Raw genomic sequence first — 17,090 nt, forward strand, 5'->3', positions numbered from 1 at the left:
TCGCTCCATCTTTTTTACTGTCTAACAAAGAGACGGCCTTAAGAGGATTATTACCAAAGGGTCATCTGTGTCTAAATGCAAAATGCCAAAGGTTTCCGGGCTCAGATCTCGCACTTGTCCAATGGGATGCAACCCTGATTTGAAGTCTTGAAATGACAGCTTGACTTGAATCTTAATCTGTGGCTCTGCGACACTTCTGTCCTGCACAGATTAAGTTGTGGTCTTTACTGTGCAAACTGTGCCTTTGCGTGCACACGGGGGGCTTGCTACAGATAACACAAATCAGAGCTTAAATAATTAGCAAGCAAATAACTTAAAGTGCTGCATGTCTGCCTCACATATCCTCATATTCTTAGTAAAAAAAAAACTCCTAATCCCGTCTTTATGATAAGCTGTCGAGGAGCTCGGACTGTCTGCTGAGGGACTACACAGGGACCAACACCAGGATTTAAGGTTTCAAAGCCACCTCAAATTAAATTCAATTAAATAGAGTAGCTGTGTAAATCTCAAAGCTCTTATGTGCTCTAAAAAGCAAATGGAATATAAGTGGCTGGGGGTTATATGACTGCCTCCAAAGGCCAGACTACCAGTGACCCAGCCAGAGCCTCGTAACTCATCCAGCTGCACCGGCCTCCACTCCAATCTTGTATCGTCGGGACTCGTTTTCCTCCACAGTGGTATTCTGAGATGCTGTGAGAAGTGAGGGATCGGCCTCCTCAGGACACCACTGAATGTCCCAGTCACTCCCAGTTTCTTCCCGGTCTGCATCACAGCCAGTCGTGGAAACAACAGCAGGCTTGTGAGGAAGCGCATCGGGTCGGGTCTGAACCATCGGCCTGAAAGCCCGACTCGCTGCACAGAGCCTGAGGCTGTCATTCACACCCTTCTTCTGTTCAGCACCCACTGAAACTTAATCGTGCTCTCCTCGGGGTCTGTTTGCACTTGGATCTTGGCCCGTAAGTGTGTCTGACAAAAACCAGATCTCTGTACGTTTGCCTATTCCACAATACAGAAATGTGGAAATTGGAGAAATCTGAACTGTTAGCAGCGCTTTGATGATCCTTAGCCAAACGCACCACATTACAACGCTGAAAATGCATTTCAAGAGCACTTAAAAGGATGGAAAAGCTGAAGGGTTCATGGATAGGTTGCTCACATTACAGAACATTTAGTGTAAAATCAGTCGCAGCACAGAAATCTGTCATTTAAGTCAGACAGTATGACACTTCTCCAGTTACTCCAGCCCCACACTGAGATCTTTCGACGCGCAGCAGCTCGAGTCTCATATAATTGCTTTGTTCTCAAGCTGTTCCTCCTCACAAAGCGGTGGTATTAAACATTCAAGTGTTGTGTAAAACATATTGGCACTAAATCTATCAAACCCAGAACCTCGTGTAAAAGAACAGACACGCTGACGTCTCTCTGCGTCTGTGGTTCTTACAATCATCTTGGATAAGTCAAACCCAGAGTTTATGTGTGTGTGTGGTTCGATCTCGTAAACGAGTGATTAACAGAAAGCGTCTCTGACACTGCTGCTGTGCCGCCTGCAATTTTCCCATCATTGTTGCACATCAGAATAGCGCCCGGTGTCTCGAACGGTCACCCTGTGTGTCTGTGACAATGCTTTAGTGATCCACACAAACGCACGCTACAGCAGTGTTGGTACAAAGACCTTTTGATGATGGTCGGGGGGACGGCATCGCTCTGGCTCAGTGCTGCCTGCACGCCGCTGCCTCTGCAGCGAGCAGCCCCTCCCTCTACAACTCTCTGCTCTCATTCAGTGTGTGTGTGTGTGTGTGTGTGTGTGTGTGTGTGTGTGTGTGTGTGTGTGTGTGTGTGTGTGTGCTCCTCTGTGAGAGTGCGCTCGTGCTTGCTTAATTGACACTAAGATCTGGGAGCTGGGATGAGCTTTGGGTACCTGCTACTGAAGGGATTTGAAAGAGGAAAAGAAGCAGGAGAGAAGCAGACAGAGGGAGGGAGAAGAAGCCGATGGATGATGGGAAAGAAGGACTTGCTCGCGGAGCTGACACTTTATTTTAGTAAGATAAAATCGAATAAACGTTACCAATAACAGGCATCTCCAGTGATAATTATTAGATACATCACAGAGCTCTATGTAATCCCCCCCCATGTGCTGTGCTGCCAACAGATGCGCTGCTTCCACCTCCTTTTGCTACTGCAGCATCGCTCACACTCCAGCAGAGAGACAGAGGACCAAAATGGCAGATTAGCTGATGCTGTATCAGTCGGGCCACATGGTCCTTATTCTGTGTGAGGGTCTGACTCACATGTTGCCCACGCATAATGCAAAACTGTCCGGCAGCATTCAGGTGGCAAACGATGGGAAAGGACCCCCCCCCCCCCCCCACCCCCCCACATGCTCTAAACACAGCCTCTCTCCAGCATGAGTTAGCCAAAGATGCTGCATCCACCACCCCTCCCTAGCACTATCATTCCCTTTCCTCCCTATTACCACTTTCTCCTCATCCCTCTCCACTCACTCCTCCACTTGCACAGCAAGCGCTCTGAGATCCTCGGCTTTGCAGAGGATTTTCTTCCCCGACTCTGCATGTGAAAACTGTCAATATCCGACATGGGATCATGATGGAAATGACAGAGACAGATAGGACCGCTCCGGAGCTCCTTATTAAAAGGTTTCCTCTGAACAAAACATAAGGAGGTTCATCTTGTAAGAGGGGGGTGCTGAGTCACCCATGACAGGGGATGAGGATGTGGCTTCTTGAGCTCTTTGTGCTCTTACTGGCTTGTGCTCCAAGATGCTAAGATTAGATATGCCACTGTGCATCAATACATTCTTGGTGTGGCTGTAGGCTGTGCGGCTAAAACCATCCTGTCTTGATGATCGGCCAGGCGCCCAAGGCTCTGTGGCTCTACAGTTGACAGACTGGCCCTAAAGCCTTGGGGATGATGACTGAATACACACTGTCCTGTTTGAATTGGCCCCTCCTTCTCTGTGCCAGGGGCTGCCAGCTGCTTTAGATATGATAGGGTTAAAAAAAAGTTAAGTGTCCCAAATATTTTCAGGTGGACGGTTAATGTGTGACCATATCAAGTAGTCAGCAGCAATAGAAAGCTGCCCTTTAACCAGGAAAAGCCTTCTACGCACAGAAGAGCCTTCTCTCCCATTCAGCACACTTCCCTCTATTCTCGTGCTGCAGCATTATATTTAACCCATTCAGTGCCGCCACCTGAGCGAGCAGCACGCTATAAAGATTCAGCTTTATGATGATAAAGCAGGCATGAGGAGAAATGTTGACCTGGTCTGATGTAACATTCAAACCGAGCTTTAAAGTAAATACAGAATCATTACTTCTTTTATTTAGAAGCTTTAACAAAACATAGTTAAAATATCTCGTTTTGTTTTAACGTCTAATATGCCAAACAGTTTATCAAGCTCCTTATCAGTTTCACATCACTACGGCCTTAATTTCCATCTGCGCTGCGTTTTAATGAAACGCGCTCTGGATCTCCGCTCAGAGCAGTGAGGAGCTGCGGACACGCAGACTAACAGGATTAGCAGCACATGGCCTCATCACGGCCTCACACCTCGAGCTGGACCCGGGCTATTAGCTGCTGGACTAAATCTCTCCAAGAACCAGCGATGCTTCGCAGTGACACACACTCACTCTCTTCCCTGCTTGTCTCCCAGGCACTGTTAAATGGCTCTGACACATCAGCGACGTCGCGCTCGGTGCGTAAGCCTGTTGGGGCGGGCTCGGCCCGTGGACGGAAAGCCGATCGCCTTAATTGATCGATCCTCAATAATCTAGAGACCGCGAGGAGGGAGAAAAGCCGTTTAGGTCAAGTCTTTGTTGAGTGACAGAGAAGGCGTGTTTGATTTAATCACCGCTGGCAGGGACCAATCTATAGCAATGAAACACAGCACTGTGGTCTTAACAGATAGCCCACTGCGCTCGGGCATGCCCATTGTTCCGCCCGTCTCCGCTAAGGTAAGGCTGGTCGCTCCGCGAGAGTGGAGCAGCCCACGGACAATTAGCGCACAATCACTTCAGAGAAATACAGACCGGCGCTCTACTTTCTGTCAGATAAATGATAAAAACATGCTGTGATTTCAACGAAACAGAGTAGGCAGCTGTCTTACCGGCTACGGTGTATCTATCCATGTAATTGAGGACGTTCCCAAAACTGAGGATCCCGGCGGCGGCGGCCGGTGAGCGGCATTTCAGCAGCGCGGCGCGGAATTTCTGCCCCGGTCTGCAGGGGTGAAGGTCCGGGTTGGATTTCAGTCCGGGACTCATGCTGCCCGACAGCGTGCGCACCTCATCCGAGCTGCTGCAGCCTTCAATCTCGCATCCATCGCTCTCCACGCACATTTTCTGGCACGAAAGATCCAGCGCAGAAGAAGAAGGCAGGAGAGAGCGAGGGAGGCTACGGAGTAGGAGATAGTTGACGGGGACCGCACTCAGCGAGGCTCGGAGATTTCTGGTGGAATCAGTCGCAGTGGAAGTGTTGTCTTAATTGCTGAAGCGCAGGAGCAGCTCTTCTCGGAATCATAATTTCTCTGCCAGTGCGAACGGACAGCCTGTGCGCGCCTCACTTTTTATTTTTTTTAAAGAGGAGGGAGATCTCCTCGTTACGCTCCGCCCCCCCACCTCCCAGAAAACCTGCAGCGAGCGATGGAGCCGCACCTGACACTCTGTTATTTCTAAGAGAAGCTGGGAAGGATTTTATGTCTTTATTTATGTCTTTATTTCACCGCATGGATGAGAGAGCAAAACCAGGTTTCTATTTAAATGTGTCAGTTATTATTACTGAATAGTTATTGCTAATAAAAGTAGGTCAGCGAAGAATGTTGCACAGATATATTTCGGGCTCTACATAACCGCCCCGGTGTGCTATATGTGCATTCAATGGTCCTAAAATAAATGCGCATACTGATATTCCAGGTTTGTTTTTGTGTTTCTTGCTTGTATTTGTTTCTAACGTGTCAAAAAAAGATCGACTTAGTTCCGATCGCCATTAGCTGCCAGGTATTTGAGATATGTTCATGTACATAACAGCCACAGATATGGAAAGCTGCATGCTTACTGGAAGGAAAGAGGAAATGCATTCCGCGGTTGTGCTTGAGATCAGACTGATAATGATTAAGATTATGCACTATTATGATTAAGCACTGCTGCTTTTACTTCATTTCCAAGCTTTTCAATGCTGATTATGAATTAGGCAGCTATTATTTCATGTATCATTCATATCTTTATTATAACTATGTTGTGTATATCTGTTCTCTTTGCAGAAATCTACAGTGAGCACTGTGTGAGTGTTATGATTACATTTTCTGTGAATTAAATTATCAAGTGTCCAGACACATGTGTTCTATTTAAAGTGGTCACCAGACTCAGTGGTAACTGGTTACAGGGCTTCCCCCACCACAAACCCCGACTTCAGGCAGCAGATATAATCCAGCATCACAGAAGGAAACCCCCGTGTGTCCGTGTTGTACACACATTAGACTGTTCTCCCTTTTCTATCAGTGGTTAGTGCAGGTGGAGTTTCATTGCTGAGGCAGGCAGGATGGAGAAATGAGAGTTTCAGGGAAGTCTTTGACCTTTTTTACATGACACTGCACGTCATCGAGCCTTATCCGGCTCGTTTGGTCAAATCTTAGACTAGAACTGTGTTTTTAGCTTGAAAATGAAGGAATAACACATAAGGGAAAATATCTTTAAAATATCCTTTGAGCGATTTGCCGGCATGCCCGTCTGAGTCTGAGCTGCTCATCGTCCTAACTTTAATTAATTTAATGCCATGCACACATTTGGGAGATGTTTGCTTAAAAGATAAACCAAGAAGTTTCGACAGATCCTGGATGACACTGAAAATAAATGATTATCATATCTGCAATGAAGAAATCCACAACAGCAATTTATTTCTTCGCTGGCATTTATATGGTATCTTCCTAGTCTGACTGCTGAAAGCACTTTAGATGATAAGCCACACTCACCTGTGCACATATATATTCACTGTATATAGTAGTTAAGTGCTTTGTCTACTTTGCATCCCTGCCTTCAGGCACCAGGCGAGTCACCAATCATAGCATGGCTGTATTAGCAGTGTGGGTGGAAGATAAAGTAGAGGAACCTGGAGCGTGGTGCTAATGACGGCTCTGTAATCTGTAATCCCATAAAATGGAGTGACAACGTAAAACTGGGTGTTAGTTCAGCGATTTAACACCAGTCAGTCAGATTGTTCTGAGGTTTGCATCATTTCATCTCATCAAGAAATTAGGAAATATACTTATGAGTGAGAGCCAGTTAATGATGCTTTCAAGCTGGTTGTTTACAAGTCTTGTTTATTTGTGAACCCTCTTCTTTGCTCCCAAATAGCTTCTCAGAACAGGACGGGTGATGGAGAAGGAAGCTGGATGAATATTAACATTGGATCTGTTTGTGTGTGGTATCCCAAGTGGTTACAGAATAAAGCGATGGAAGTCATACATCTGGTCTGCCTAAAGGAGGATGAACAGATTGCAGCTGGCTCCGTTCTGTCAGTTTCAGCAGTTTCTGTACCCGTCTGTGCCCCGACGTCACGACAGACAATGGCAAAGAAAAGAAAAGCTAAAGTGAGAGCAGGAACTGTACACAGGCGTCAAAAGACATAGAGACGGCTCGTTACTCCAACAACAGCTTCAGACACACTGAAGAAGATGCTGGTGCCCTAAAAAACTGGGCTCACACCTTTATGAGTCTTCCTTCAGGAGGTCATGAGGAGTTGTTGCCTAAAAAGGAAAAGTACCTGCGTCTAAATGATTGGGAGGGGTCCAGTCCTGCAGCATGATCCTGAATAGTGTTTCTGTGCCGCCTTTCTCACCATCCTACTGTGTACACAGCATCAGTCTGACTTTTTCCAGGCAGGAATCCCAGCGTGTCCCCACCATGATCGACTACATGTGGAATTTTAGCAGAAAGTTGTGACGCAGGGCAAGAAGACGTTTGTTGATTTAACACGAGGACAGAGCTCAGTGATGCAGTGAGAAGAGGGCGCGTTCCTGACAGGTGTAGTTTCATTGTACTGAAAGCCAGAGAGGACACGGGCCAGTAAGCTGCTTTCTGAACCGCCTGTAAACGATTAGGTTTTGTTCTCTGATCTACCTGATGTGAAAGTGAGAGCTATCAAACTAGTTAATCGCCAATCAGCACGTGGGGTCAGATCGCTATGGAGACGATGAGGGAGGATGAATCCTGGCGTCAGTGAGGGTGGAGGCTGGGTATGGCTGTGGCCAGGATGTTGTGTGCACCAGATGACCTGCATTTTTTCGTTTGTTTGTTTGTTTTGTTGACTGATTTAAGTCAGCTCATCCTGAAGCCCCTCATTAGATTTGTTTTGCAGGACTTCTAAGCAGTCATCCATGTACTTCCTGATAACTTTGATGTCTAAAATAACAACTATGATGCAAAAACTGCAGCCTGACATGCTTATCCAGGCAAGTGATACAACAGCTGCTTTTATAATGCTGCAGACTGACGTCCAGTATAGGGAAGGATGCAGGAAAAGACCAGCCCGTGGCCTTATGTAGAGGGTTTAGAAGATCAGAGGAGAGATCCCTGGTAAAGACTTGCTCCCGTCTCCCTCTCTGGAGCCCCCGCTCCCTCTTTCATTGGTATGTGTTTGATATGCTGGTCATGTCTGTGGGATCCTGTGTGTTTTTCCATCATGCAGAATGGCTCGGTGGGCCCAGAACTATCTGTAGCATTATTCTACCATGTGGCTCGGAGCCACAGTCACTGCGCCGGCCTTCCTTCCTGTCTAAGCTCAGGGCTGAGCCTCCAGTGCAGGATGGGAGATAACCGACTAATTGCTGCACCCAGCGCCTGCAGGACGATAAGGCCGGCTCTCGGTGCATTCTGAGACACGTGGGGGCCACTAAAGTTTAAATGTCCCACTGACACATGTCTATCAGCTGTGTGTCTATCAGCTGTTTTTCTGGTAAACACATCTTCATGTCTTTCAGTCCATGAAGTTCACAAGAACCCACAAAGTATAAGAAGAAGAAGAAAGTAATGGGCATTATTTGGTTAAACTTCCAGCTCACTGTAGATTTCTGCAAACAACAATCGAGAATCACTCGATTGTTGTTTTTAATCACTGTAAAGGTTACTTCATGGCCTCAGTCTGCCTGTGTACGCACCATGAACATGTTCCTCCCTCGACTGAAAGAAACAGCGTCTGTTTGAAAACTGTGCATTAGACTGAGCTGAGCAAAAATGAGCAGCTGTGCATTTTCTGTCTGATCATTGTAACCTACGCAGGACGTTTTTAGTTAACATCTGCTACCACTGCACAGAGCTGTAGTTTTGTATTTTATTGCTTTAAAACAAAAAGCCCAGACAGAAATCCCTAAACAACGTGCCCAGTTGTCCTCTCAGAGTCCTGACTGAAACTAGAACAGTTTTACTTTTAAAGCATCTCTTTCTTTGATTCAGTTAAATATACATTTAAAAACAAACAGAGTTGATGAACTGTGTAGTCCAAGTAGGACAGTAGGACCTCTGAATAATCCTTATTTCTTTATGCTAAGAGGACAGAAACTCAGGCAGATGCAGGCTGAGGGAGGGGCGGCCATCTACCAGAACAGAGAGCAAAGGAGTGAAGAAGAAGCATTCGTCATCATGGGAAGTAGAACCCTAAGCTGGAGAGGAAATGGCGTGTCACAAATTTAGAGGATCATCATTTAGCCTGGAGAAATAGTTTGCTGCTTTATAAGAAAGCCCTCCGCAAAGCCAGAACATCTTACTATTCATCACTGATTGAAGAATAAGAACAACCCCAGGTTTCTCTTCAGCTCTGTAGCCAGGCTGACAAACAGTCAGAGCTCTTTTGAGCCAACCATCCCTTTAACGTTAACTAGTAATGACTTCATGAACTTCTTCACAAATAATATTTTAATCATTAGAAAAAAAATTACCAATAATCATCCCACAGATGTAATATTATCTACAGCTACTCTTAGTACCATTGATGTTAAGTTAGACTCTTTTTCTCCAATTGATCTTTCTGAGTTAACTTCAATAATTACTTCCTCCAAACCATCAACGTGTCTTTTAGACCCCATTCCTACAAAACTGCTCAAAGAAGTCCTGCCATTAATTAATTCATCCATCCATTTTCATCCGCTTTATCCGGGGTCGGGTCGCGGGGGCAGCAGCCTAAGCAAAGAGGCCCAGACCTCCCTCTCCCCAGCCACCTCCTCCAGCTTATCCGGGGGAACACCAAGGCGTTCCCAGGCCAGCCGAGAGATATAATCTCTCCAGCGTGTCCTGGGTCTGCCCCGGGGCCTCCTCCCGGTGGGACATGCCTGGAACACCTCACCCAGGAGGCGCCCAGGGGGCATCCTTGTCAGATGCCCGAACCACCTCAGCTGGCTCCTTTCGATGTGGAGCAGCAGCTGCTCTACTCTGAGCCCCTCCCGGATGGCCGAACTTCTCACCCTATCTCTAAGGGAGAGGCCAGCCACCCTTCGGAGGAAGCTCATTTCTGCCGCTTGTATCCGTGATCTCGTTCTTTCGGTCACTACCCACAGCTCGTGGCCATAGGTGAGGGTAGGGACGTAGATCGACCGGTAAATTGAGAGCTTCGCTTTTACACTCAGCTCTCTCTTCACCACGACGGACCGGTGCAGCGTCTGCATTACTGCAGCTGCAGCCCCAATCCGTCTGTCGATCTCCGGCTCCCTTCTCCCATCACTCGCAAACAAGACCCCGAGATACTTGAACTCCTCCACTTGGGGCAGGAACTCATCCCCGACCCGGAGTGGGCACTCCACCCTTTTCCGGCTGAGAACCATGGCCTCAGATTTGGAGGTGCTGATCCTCATTCCCACTGCTTCACACTCGGCTGCGAACCGTTCCAGTGCGAGCTGGAGGCCCTCACCCGATGAAGCCAACAGAACCACATCATCCGCAAAAATCAGAGATGAGATTCTGAGGCCACCAAAGCGAAAGCCCTCCGCCACTTGGCTGCGCCTAGAAATCCTGTCCATAAAAATTATGAACAGAACCGGAGACAAAGGGCAGCCCTGGTGGAGCCCATCACCCACCGGGAACGAGTCCGACTTATTGCCGGCAATGCGAACCAAGCTCTTGCAACGGTTGTATAGGGATCGAATGGCCCGTAGCAATGGGCCAGACACCCCATACTCCCGCAACACCTCCCACAGGACGACCCGAGGGACACGGTCGAATGCCTTCTCCAAGTCCACAAAACACATGTAGACTGGTTGGGCAAACTCCCATGCACCCTCAAGTATCCTGGAGAGGATAAAGAGCTGGTCCAGTGTTCCGCGTCCAGGACGAAAACCGCATTGTTCCTCCTGTATCCGAGGTTCGACTAACGGACGAACTCTCCTTTCCAGCACCCTGGCATAGACTTTCCCAGGGAGGCTGAGGAGTGTGATCCCCCTGTAGTTGGAACACACCCTCCGGTCCCCTTTCTTGAAGATGGGGACCACCACCCCGGTCTGCCAGTCCACAGGTACTGTCCCTGATCTCCACGCAACATTGCAGAGGCGTGTCAACCAGGACAGCCCTACAACGTCCAGAGCCTTCAGGAACTCGGGGCGGACCTCATCAACACCAGGGGCTCTGCCACCAAGGAGTTGTTTAACTGCCTCAGTGACCTCGCCCCCGGAAATTGGCGGGTCATTCCCCTCATCCCCAGACTCTGCTTCCTCTTCGGAAGATGTGTCAGTGGGATTAAGGAGGTCCTCGAAGTATTCCTTCCACCGCCTGACAATTTTCTCAGTCGACGTCAGCAGCGCTCCGCCAGCACTATAAACAGTGCAGGTAGAGCACCGCTTTCCCCTCCTGAGACGCCTGACGGTTTGCCAGAATCTCTTCGAGGCAGTCCGAAAGTCTTTTTCCATGGCCTCTCCGAACTCCTCCCACACCCGAGTTTTTGCTTCAGCCACTGCCCGAGCCGCATTCCGCTTGGCCTGTCGATACCTGTCAGCTGCCTCCGGAGTCCCACAGGCTAACCAAGCCCGATAGGACTCCTTCTTCAGCCTGGTGGCTCCCTTCACCTCTGGTGTCCACCATTTGGTTCGGGGATTACCACCACGGCAGGCACCCACCACCTTGCGGCCGCAGCTCAATGCAGCAGCTTCGGCAATGGAGACGCTGAACATGGTCCATTCGGACTCAATGTCCCCAGTCTCCCTCGGAATGCTGTTGAAGCTCTGCCGGAGGTGTGCGTTGAAGATCTCGCGGACTGGGGCCTCTGCTAGACGTTCCCAGCACACCCTCACTACGCGTTTAGGTGCACCAGGTCTGTCCAGCGTCCTCCCCCGCCACCTGATCCAACTCACCACCAGGTGGTGATCAGTTGACAGCTCAGCCCCTCTCTTTACCCGAGTGTCCAGAACATATGGTCGCAGGTCTGGCTGAATTAATTAATTAATTAATTAATTCTTTGATCTTAAATATGATCAACCTATCTCTAATAATCAGCTATGTACCACAGGCCTTCAAGCTGGCTGTAGTTAAACCTTTACTCAAAAAGCATCTCTAGACCCAGCAGTCTTAGCTAATTATAGGCCAATCTCCAACCTTCCTTTCATATCAAGCATCCTTGAAAGAGTAGTTGTCAAACAGCTAAGACAGCTTAAAGACATAAAGACCTGGATGGCCGCTAACTTTCTGCTTCTTAATTCAGATAAAACTGAGGTTATTGTACTCGGCCCTGAAAATCCTAGAAATATGGTATCTAAGCAGATTCTTACTCTGGATGGCATTACCTTGGCCTCCAGTAACGCTGTGAGGAACCTTGGAGTCATTTTTGACCAGGACATGTCCTTCAACGCACATATTAAACAAATATGTAAGACTGCTTTCTTCCATTTGTGCAACATCTCTAATATTAGAAATATCCTGTCTCAGAGTGACACTGAAAAACTAGTTCATGCATTTATTACTTCCAGGCTGGACGACTGTAATTCATTATTATCAGGAAGTCCTAAAAACTCACTGAAAAGCCTTCAGCTGATCCAAAATGCTGCAGCAAGAGTCCTGACAGGGACTAGAAAGAGAGAGCAGATTTCTCCTGTTTTGGCTTCCTGTTAAATCCAGAATTGAATCCAAAATCCTGCTCCTCACATACAAGGTCTTAAATAATCAGGCCCCATCTTATCTTAATGACCTTGTAGTACCATATCACCCTATTAGAGCACTTCGCTCTCGCTCTGCAGGCCTACTTGTTGTTCCTAGAGTATTTAAAAGTAGAATGGGAGGCAGAGCCTTCAGTTTTCAGGCCCCTCTTCTGTGGAACCAGCTTCCAGTTTGGATTCAGGAGACAGACACTATCTCTACTTTCAAGATTAGGCTTCAAACTTTCCTTTTTGCTAAAGCATATAGTTAGGGCTGGACCAGGTGACCCTGGATCCTCCCTTAGTTATGCTGCAATAGACGTAGGCTGCCGGGGGATTCCCATGATGCATTGAGTTTTTCCTTTCCAGTCACCTTTCTCACTCACTATGTGTTAACAGACCTCTCTGCATTGAATCATATCTGTTATTAACCTCTGTCTCTCTTCCACAGCATGTCTTTATCCTGTCTTCCTTCTCTCACCCCAACCAATCACAGCAGATGGCCCCGCCCCTCCCTGAGCCTGGTTCTGCTGGATGTTTCTTCCTGTTAAAAGGGAGTTTTTCCTTCCCACTGTCGCCAAAGTGCTGCTCATAGGGGGTCATATGATTGTTGGGTTTTTCTCTGTATCTATGAAGCGCCTTGAGGCGACTTTTGTTGTGATTTGGCGCTATATAAATAAAATTGAATTGAAATTATTGCAGTATAACTAAGGGAGGGTCACCTGATCCACGTTTGATCAAAAAGGAAAGTTTGAGGCCTGATATTAAAAGCAGAGCTAGTGTCAGGTTTGTGTGTGAGAAGAGAGCTGTTGTTTTTAACAGAGCGTAGCTACAACCTCGACAACATGATCCATCTTAAGACTAACACGTGTTTTGAACTGTGCCTTTCACGTCCTCCTCGCTGATATCTGGCAGCATTGGACCACCCCTCACATACATTTGTTTTTGGAGCCGTCTTGGCTTCAGCCTGTCTTGAGGTGCTGGCCCTGCCATTCTGACCTTCTCTCATCCGCTGTGACCTCCTGACCTGTGGCCCGCCTGTTCCTGACTGTAGCTTGCAGGAGTGACTGCCCTCCCAAAGTCGAGCAGCAGAGCGTCTGGCAGCAGAGCAGCTGGGGATTTGGGCAGATCTGGGCTGATGTCTCCCCTCCTTGGAAGTCTGATCTGAGCTGTGCAAGTGCAGCAGCAGGTGGCAGAGAGACAGCAGTGACTAAATATAGTGTTCAGGGGCAGAGACGGGTTCTTTTATCTGCTGATTGAATAATTTATCCAGCAGCTCCATCCAAGCTGGAATCCTTGGACCCGGGTCATCAGTCTCAGCTGATTTGTATGAGGGGTAGACAATCGGGGCCAGACTCCAGCGTGCACTTCAGTATCGTCGTGTTGAGCTTGTTTGTTTGCATTCCTGCACAAAAAACAATCGCAGTGCATTTAAATGGAGAAATGGGAGCTGCTGTGTGACGGAGGCCGACTTGCAGCGAGGGCAGATCTGTGTGGTACTTTAGCTCATATTTATAGGTCACATGGATCTTTGTAATTACCCTTTTGCTAAGTCTGCAAATCAGCTCTCCTCAGCTCAGTGGCCGGCAGGCCTCTGAAGCAGGAATGCTAAATACATAGGACCAAAAAAGTGCATGTGTCATTAAAGGGAAAGCCTCCGATTTGGCTGCATTTCCACTGCAGTCCACATTTGTGTTCTGTGCTCAGACAAAGGCATTTCATGTGCTAGCTCCATCTCCTGCATGTTGCTGCATGAACAGGCAACTTCCTTCACATGATACAAATATAATAACCCCTAAAAATCAACCGTTGCAACATCGGTATTTCTCCTTCTTTGTCTGGCACCATCACACAACCACTGTGTTAATTAACACAACTTCTGAATTTCTGCATGCTTGTGCTCCTGTGTGGATTATCACCCCCCGCGCCTGCAAACAATCCAATCAACACATCTCTTCTGTTCTTGTGTAACCCGCCCAAGAAGCACCCAGTGACTCTAAGAACACGGTGGCATCATAACAATAGTTGTCCTAATAATGACTGTGCTGACGCCTCACAGCGAAATCAGAAATATTTGTCTAGGCCAAATGCATGAGGGGCCCATATGATGTAATTGTCCAAATGAGGGACAGTACAGAGGGTGGAGAGGGCTCTTCCTCTCTATGATGTCATGACACTGCAGCAGTTTGCTGGAGATAAGGACCGAGTGCAACCTCACATCCAGAAATGTGGTTTTACTCCTCTTATCGCTGCTCTACAGCTGATTGGTGGAAGGGTGAGAATAACTCAAATGGAGGCTAGATAAGCCCACTCCTCAGTTACAGTAAATATTCGCGATGTGCACGAGCCATTTCTGGGGAATAATGATATCACGTCAGCATTCTGATTGAGAGCTGCTCCCATGTATGAGCCTGTTTTCATGACTAAAATGCTCCCCGTCCCTGAGTAAACACCGACTGTATCCGCTCCACAACAGCCACTGGCTCCTGCATTGATTGGCCAATGCAATTTATTAGCCATTGTGACAGTTTCCTGTACAGCCAGGGTCGACGGGGGAAACTGAGAGGTATGCAGATAAAGTGCTTTCAAACATGCCACACAATACCCATTGTGTTTTGATTACAGGTTGAACTCTTACCGCTAGAATGTTTTCCACATACCTTTCAGTGTGCGTCTGCTTGTTATTCAGCTCACACTGTCGTGCCGCCCGCTCTATTCCCTCAGCAGACAGAGATAAAGTCGGAAATGTTGAAAAACAAAAGGACGGTGTCTCAGTGACACCCTGAACAATGAATCCATGTCCCTGAACTCCACCTTTCATTTCAATTTGTAAGTGCCAAGCTTGGTGAAAAGTTTCATAAATCAGCCATAAAATCTGTAAAACGACTGCATTTAGCCACGTGTTCTCGTGTCCAGCACTTACTGGGATAAACCAACATGATGACAATGCAGCCCAACTACAGCGTGACCTTGTACTTGAAAGTGACGAGGCCAGTGACCTTTAACCTCCCTCCATGGTTTACTCCAGTTCAAAATAACGGAGACATGCAGCTGTTAGGATTTGGCAGAGCAGACACCTCTGCAGCAGCTGTCTGAAACCGACTGACGCGACGCTGTCGTAGGTGATGATGCCCTGTTTGTGCTGGGCTACACTGAACATGGCACCCATCATGCTCCGTGAACTCGACAGAGGTCAGAGAGTTAGCCAGTTTAGGATTTGGCCAGTTGGAAAGCGGTGGTTAGCGCTGTGGTCTCACAGCAAGAAGGTCCCGGGTTTGAATCCACCTTTCTGTGTGGAGTTTGCTTGTACTTCTGGATCCTCTGGCTTCCTCACACAGTCCAAAGACTTGCTGCTACTGGGCTGATTCTAAATATGTGGGTGTAAGTAATGGACCTGCAACAGGCTGGTTACCTGTCCAGGGTGTACCCCGCCCCTCGCCCTATGGCAGCTGGGATAGTTCCCCCCCACACACACACACAGTACTGGGGGAGGAATCCATGTCTGTAACAGAGCTCCTCTAACATGGAGAGAGGTGATTAAAGGTCTAAGGTCCAGCACTGGTGGACAGTACTGTGGTTGTGCTCCATTCTTCTCACCTTCACACCTCAGCACCACGCCTGCCTTCACTGTATGATGTGTAACCATCCATGAAAGGAGGATGAAAATGCTACAGTGTCAGTGCCCAAACCTGTGAAGCTGCATTCCTTCAGTGTGACTTTGTGTTATGTTTTCTGCTCATCCACGTCTCAGTGGGCCTGGAGCCTATCCCAACTGTGACGAGGAAGAGGCACAGACGGACAACCAGTCTCATTTTATCAGCTACATCCAGCAACTTAGACTCGCCAACTAACCAAACATGCATGTCCTGTGTGACTGTGGAGGAGGCTGTGGTAGCCGGGGAGAATGCATGCACACATAGTGCTAACTCCACACAGGAAGGCTGCAGCACGGCGGCTTCAACTCAACTCAGCCCAACTCAATTTATATAGCATGAAATCACAACTGTCAGCTGAAGGCTCCCTATGAACAAGCATTTGGTGACAGTGGGAAGGAAAACAGGAAGAGACCTCCAGCAGAACCAGGATCAGGGAGGGGCGGGGCCATCTGCTGCGACTGGTCGGGGATGAAAAATATGTTTTTATATTTATTTATATATATCGATAACCTGTATGTATGTATGTATGTCCATTAGGTGTGTGGGTTTGTATTACATTCCTGAACTGTGTATTTGCACATATACACGACCAGCTGCATCATCAGAACCATTAAAACTATTGTTGTGTAGCGCCCTCTTGTGGGACCAAACAGCAGGTGCTTGTTGAGATGGAGAGGGGACATTGAAGGTGTCCTGTGGTCCCGAGCAACAGACGTGTTGGGGTCCTGTGCATTGTTGGGTTTGACATGCTGTGGAATCTGACCAGTTTGCTTACCTGGTCAGTGCCCAGGGCTCTTTGTTTGCTCTTAATTCACATTGTCAGTATGATTATATCAGCCTTAAAGGAAACTTTGCCAGGCTGGGTGACACAGACTTACAAATGGTTTCCCAACAACAGGCTTATTTACCCACAGTTGCATCAGTACAGCAAAACTGCTCACTGTGTGCGCTCAGACATGAACACTTCCACGCCAGGTCCACGAGGTCTCAGTGAACATCTGCTAAATCCATACTGCCCCACTGATGGAGGAGACTCCCTCCTGGGAGCGTTTTTAAGAATAATGCAGAGGTGCCATCTAGTGGACAAACACTGGAAAGCTTTTTGTTAAACAACCAAAGCTGTCCCAGTATTTTTGCATTCAGCCTGGATGTTGTTCCTCCATCTTTAAATCCATCATGTGCTTATTTTATGGTCTCATCTCTGGAGGAGCAGCTGCTCGTTGGTTAGGATAGTCAAGGTTAATGTGACGATACTCGCTGTGAATACTTGGGCACGTTTTTGGAGCTCTTCCACAGATGAGCGTCAGCAAAAGGAG

At 47.7% G+C, this 17,090-nt stretch overlaps 1 protein-coding gene across 2 annotated transcripts in view; it reads right to left on the reverse strand.

The window, feature by feature from the left end:
- Positions 1 to 4,766, reverse strand: part of spns2 (SPNS lysolipid transporter 2, sphingosine-1-phosphate) — a 57,406-nt gene extending 52,640 nt beyond the window's left edge. For both annotated transcript variants that reach the window (XM_085419805.1, XM_085419806.1), the window contains exon 1: positions 4,124 to 4,766. In XM_085419805.1, the coding sequence (XP_085275931.1) occupies positions 4,124 to 4,355 (232 nt within the window). In that variant the 5' untranslated portion in view covers positions 4,356 to 4,766. The remainder of the gene's footprint in view (positions 1 to 4,123) is intronic.
- Between the last annotated feature and the right edge of the window lie 12,324 nt (positions 4,767 to 17,090).

Source organism: Rhamphochromis longiceps, linkage group LG10 (assembly GCF_057381845.1).
Source record: "Rhamphochromis longiceps isolate RC_006_pf linkage group LG10, R_longiceps_female_GT1.1, whole genome shotgun sequence".
NCBI lineage: Eukaryota > Metazoa > Chordata > Actinopteri > Cichliformes > Cichlidae > Rhamphochromis > Rhamphochromis longiceps.